The sequence below is a fragment of the Nyctereutes procyonoides genome, unplaced genomic scaffold (genome assembly GCF_905146905.1).
Source record: "Nyctereutes procyonoides isolate TBG_1078 unplaced genomic scaffold, NYPRO_anot_genome, whole genome shotgun sequence".
Lineage (NCBI taxonomy): Eukaryota > Metazoa > Chordata > Mammalia > Carnivora > Canidae > Nyctereutes > Nyctereutes procyonoides.
In genome coordinates, this window is record NW_026575041.1 from 11,896 (window position 1) to 17,656 (window position 5,761).

General features: G+C 46.5%; 1 protein-coding gene across 1 annotated transcript; it reads left to right on the forward strand.

The window, feature by feature from the left end:
* Window positions 1–461: 461 nt before the first annotated feature.
* LOC129506572 (ubiquitin carboxyl-terminal hydrolase 17-like protein 6) lies at window positions 462–2,066 on the forward strand. The gene has a single exon (XM_055320346.1). It carries the CDS (start codon window positions 462–464, stop codon window positions 2,064–2,066), a length of 1,605 nt encoding a protein of 534 aa, XP_055176321.1.
* The last annotated feature ends 3,695 nt before the right edge of the window (window positions 2,067–5,761 follow it).

The following is a 5,761-nucleotide window of genomic DNA, read 5'->3' on the forward strand; positions in this document are numbered from 1 at the left end:
ATGTGATATCTCAGCTCCTTTGGGAAAGTGATCTTCCCTGTCCTACAGGACTGACATCTGACACTCCTTGGCTCGCTTGCGGTTACTCAAAGGAAAAGGACTTTCAAAAAGATTTCCTCTGATCATAGAAACTCTGAACAAATTCTGTTCAGAAAGGTGCAGGGACAGTTAAGGAGGTTGAGAAGAATCTGAAAGTGTTGGCTGTTTTGAGAGGCAAGATTAGGAGGTGGGCTGACCTGAATGGTCTCTATGAGAGAGGGACCACACCCAAATCCCATAATCCAATCAAGCGATTAGAGTGGATTAGAAGATTGTGTGCCTTATCCCAGGGCCCAAAAGCCATAAATGGTGGAGGTGAGGGTCACTATCTGCCATTTGGAAACTGGCTCAGTGAGAGAAGCATCCCTTTGTGACCTGAAGCTCCTGGTTGAATTTATCTTGTGGACACTGTTTCTGCCGACATGGAGGCTGCCTACCTCCAGCGCTCAGAGGAGTCCCAGTTCAACGACTCTCCCAAACCCCAATCATGCTGGTCAAAGAGAGGTGGTGCTGAAGTCCACGGAGGACCCTCTCTGCCTGAGAAGACATCCCCTGCATCAAAGACACTCTCTTCCCTGACTGATCCTTTGGCTCCCGCATCAACAGGGCTGCCTCCCACCAAGACGCCTCTGAGTTGGGAGGGCCTTTCCCAGGTGGGAGCTGGGCTTCAGAACATGGGGAACACTTGCTACGTGAATGCAACCCTACAGTGTCTGACCTACACAGAGCCCCTCGCCAGCTACATGCTGTCCCAGAAGCACGGGACAGCCTGTAGGAAGCAGACATCCTGCATGCTGTGTACTCTGCAGGCTCACATGACCCGGGTTCTCTGCCATCCTGGACGTGTGCTCCGGCCCCTGCCGCTCCTGCTCGCCGCCTTCCACACACACAAGCAAGAAGATGCCCATGAGTATCTCATGTTCATTCTGGATGCAATGCAGCAAGCATGCTTGCCTGAGGACAAGCCCTCAGACTCTCAGCATGCTCAGGACAGCACCCTCATCCAGCATATCTTTGGGGGGTACTGGAGGTCGCAAATCCAGTGTCTCCACTGCCAAGGCATTTCCAGCACTCTGGAGCCTTACCTGGACATCAGCCTGGACATCGGGGCTGCTCAGAGTGTCAGCCAAGCTTTGGAGCAGTTGGTGAAGCCCGAAATGCTTGAAGGTGAAAATGCCTACCATTGTAGTAAGTGTCTAGAGAAGGTGCCTGCGTCCAAGGTGTTGACTTTGCACACTTGCGCGAAGGTCCTCATCCTGGTCTTGAAACGATTCTCAGACTTCACAGGCAACAAAATGACTAAGGAGGTGCAATATCCTGAGTGCCTTGACATGCAACACTACCTGTCTGAGCAGAGGGCAGGACCCTTGGTTTATGTGCTCTATGCCGTGCTGGTGCATGCTGGGTGGAGTTGCCACAGCGGACATTATTTCTGTTTTGTAAAGGCAGGAAATGGCCAGTGGTATAAAATGGATGATGCTAAGGTCAGCGCCTGTGTTGTGACTTGTGCCCTGCGCCAACCTGCCTATGTCCTCTTTTATATGCAGAAGACCGATATGGAAAGAGACCTTGTGAGTGAGTCAGTCGAGGGAGGAATCGCATCTCCAGAGGCAGACCCCGCAGTTGTGGGTGAGGCCTCAGGAGAGAGCACAAGGGATCCCACTGTGAACCTTGCTGAGTCGGAGGAGCATGGGGAAGAGACCTCAAGGCAACAAACCACATTAGACCAGGGGAGATGCCTCCAAGAACGCAACCGACCTAAGCCTGAACTTCATGTCAGGAGAAGAGAAATTGCTCTTCCTGAGAATGCAGTCATCCTTCACCACTCCAAAGACAGACATGAGATGCCCAAGAATCATCCTCAGCAAACCATGGACCTGCTCAACACTGCAGCTGGGATGATCCCACCTCAGGTGGCCGGGGACGTGGCCAAAGCCCCACGTGTGCCAGGGAGAGCCAGACCAACCAAGAGGACGAGTAAGAAGGGACAGAGGTCTGGGGAAGCAGTGCAGGGATGTGTCTACTAACTTTGCTGCACATGGGCGCGCGCGCACACACACACACACACACACACACACACACGGCGTCACTCACTCACCAAACCCGAACACAGTCCCATACTGGAAATATTTGGTGTTGTGTGAAATGTGTGTTCTGTATGTATGGAAGAACCATCTATCTGGGTGTGTTCATGGGCTATGGCCTTCAACTGAAACTAGAGGACACTGACATTTAAAGCGGGTTCATTGTCATGATCTTATATTGGAATAGTGTGGATTTCATATGGGGTCTATCCAGGAACCTGCCTCTCCTTCAGCCTTGTGAGAGTAGGGGCAACTTGCAGGTGAGAGGCAGTGAGCAGTCAGGATTGAGAGTGGATATGATGTTGAGGACCTGGATTTGAAGTATTTTCGACCCTCTCATCATGCTCCCCACTTCCCATGCTTATCTTCTATTTATATCGAAAGAATATTTGCCTGAACAGAAGTATGCGTGGGGCCTTGCCAGCGATGTGTTTTGGTCATTGCTTGGAAATGGTAAGAAAGGAATTAAATGCTTATTTGGGGGAGATAACTGCATCCAGACTGATTGAATCATGTTGATTATATTATGTTTCCTTCACTATCTCCTATATTAAGACTGCAGAGAAGGAAACTGACAGGGACTCTTATTCCAAGGGGAAATGCGCAGCCTCCTACTGAACATAAGTTTCTATGAATATTTTGCTACTGTCTGCTATGTGGCACCTGAAGAAGTGGACTCTGGATTTCAGACCAGTTCAAATTCAAATTTGGTCCTGGGTTAATACCTCAGCAAAACAGTGCCAAGTTCACGAATCTAGCAAAATGGTTTTTGAGGTCAGGTTATAGGTGCTCTGTGTTATCATTCTATTTCTTACAGAAGTAATTGACAAATTGATTGTAGAATGAAAATTATTGCATGATAACCAAAAGCCTCTGAGTGTGACCATAGATGTGCAGTTGTGACATCTCATCGTAATGTATGTTCACTCTGTATTCAAACTTGGACATGCCACCCTTACTGGAAAGTAAGGGACAATAGGAACTGTGCAGAATAAATCACACTTTTTTGTAGATTTTCATTTAACAAAAGCAGATTAGAGATAGAAAGTGTCAAGGTTTCTTTCATGTCTGGGATTTTTTTTTTTTTACAAATACAGTTTATTGTGTCATAAAGAGTGAGGGAACCTCTGTGTATGTCTTGCCGAGAGTTTCCTAAGAAGACCTGTAGGTATCCTCGTCCTCTGAAGACTGTCATAGGGAATGAGAGAGCTCATGGACTGGGAGACTTTTCTTCCACATAAGAGGACCCTCAGGAGGTGTCTGTTGGAATAAGGATATGTCCCCCTCCTGGACTGATGTGGTGAACCAGCAATTCCTCCGCTGAACTGGTTGGAAATGGTCAAGTCCACAATGTGCTACGTGTTATGCTTTTGGGCGCCTACACATATACTCCCCCCACTACACAGACACTGCAGTTTTCCGTTAGGTACATCGATGGGAATCTCAAAGGGTGCTTACCAATCCAGAATGTCAAGTTTGTCTTACAGAAATACATTTTATAAAAAAGGTAGGTAAATCATCCCGGCAATTTGAACATTGGTTGTAAACAGAAATAAACAAGTTAATCTGAAACTGTTTTACAAATGTCTGAATTGCTGATTTAGAAAAAGATCCCATCCAGAGTTCTGCAAATTACACCATGTTTTCTCCTAGAAGACATTTACTGTACTTGTTGATATTATTTTTCTGAAATTGTTATGGGGAATATTAGATCTGCTTTGTTCGTTTTTTATCTAAAATGTTATTAGGGAGTTGTGTGTTTTTGTTATTCTTAATAGAAGATTCCCACATATGATTTGGTGTGCATGCTTTTACTCCCCAGTATTTCAGATCCTTGAAATAGTTCTTTTATTTCCAGGCTGGCTCCTCACAGAGGCTTCTTTGCCTGTTGACCCTGAGTGGAATTCCCACAGCCACCTCTAGGTCATCTGCAACCTAAATTCATATCCTCCCTCTATGGGAATGTCTCACTCCTACTCACTGGATCAATATAGGGGAAGTGCCAGAAGCCATTTAAGAGGAAATTCAATGGGACATAGGCACATTATTCTTCAGGGTCTCTTCAGTTATGAGGACTCTGACCAGGAAGAAGTGTGTGTGAAAAATTAGGTGGGGGGGGGAGTAGATTTGAACCAGGAGCACACCATCTCTGGCCAAGGCTAGTAGAGACCCCTGGGAGGGATGACCAGGAGATGGTTGGATAGCACATTGTGGGGACTGTGGAGGCTGGACAGTCAGCAGATTAATTCTCTGGGTAGGTGTCTGGAGGTCAATGCTCATCCTGTCCAGGTATCCATTAGTCACTTAAGGGGTGTGTCTCTATATCAAGATCTATTAGTCATGAGGACAGACCAAAGTATCTGCATAGCCTCCCACAGAACAGATTCCCCAGTCCTTTCCTGGGAACCCAGAATTGACAATCCTGGATGCAGTTCTAGGGAGACCTCCTACCTGTTTCCAGGTTATAATGTGTTGAGTCCTGGCTCCATCAACTTGTGGTAAGATGTCAGGCTGGAAATGTTTTCCCAATAGGGATCTGGGCTGAAACTGGGATTTGGGGACAGGCCCAAGGCTAAATTCCATGGCGGTGTGTGGAGGTTTAATCTGGGAGGCCACATTGAATCAGTGGTCTGTGAGGTTGACAACGAGGGTAGGTTCCTGGCCATGGTGGGTGAATGTAAGCTGAAGGATTACTGACTTCCCTTCCTGAGCTTTTGTGTTGTCCAGCAGGAGAAAACAAAGTCAGGGCTTTTCACAGGAGATATCCTAGGGCATGTGTGTCTCATGACAGGTTTGAGCTCACGCAGGAGACTTGTGGAAACAGCTTCTAGGGAGATTGCCTCCTCACATGGGGAATGCATCATCCCATTACCAGCTGCTCTAATAGAAGATACCACAGATGGACCACATCTTACCTCTGCCTCTCCACTTGTTGGTAATCAACCACAGTAAAGGCATGGAGATAAGAACAATCCATTCCACAGTGATATTATTAAAAGTGCTCATTTTACTGGGAAAAGAAACCCAATCGAGTGGTGATAAGGGGACATAAAATACATTAGGCTCCGGTTACCAGAGGGCGAGATGAGAAGGTTTCAATACAGTATTTTAGTTTCTTTAGTGGAAGCCATTGTATTCACTCTCTGGCAGTGAACAGAGCTAATCCTGTCTTTAAAATTTTTAGTGATAGCGCGTGTGATACACAATTTGGAACCTTTATGGAAACAATACATTTTGTTACATTTGGGATTTTTCCATTTGGACACATCTAAGTCAATCAGTTCCATGTGGTGGCTCTAGCATGTTGGGTCTCACATGCCAGTGATCATACAGAAGCAAAGAATTGAAGGAAACATGGTACCTGAAGACTCCATAAACAAGGAAGGGAACTCAGGGAGAGAATGGAATTTTAAGAAATCCCTCACAGAGTAAGAGCAAGGGAGTGAAGACACTCTGGTTACAGAGACGTGAGACAGTAGTGGATAAGGAAAAGCCCCACTGTCAGGAAGGAATCCGATGCCAATTCCTTCCAATGTGGCTGCTTTCGCAGAGGAGGTGTTCTAGATAATTTCTGGTCAAGGGCCTTACTATCCTATGCTTCTTAACTGGAAATGAAAAATAATGCGAAACACGTTGGT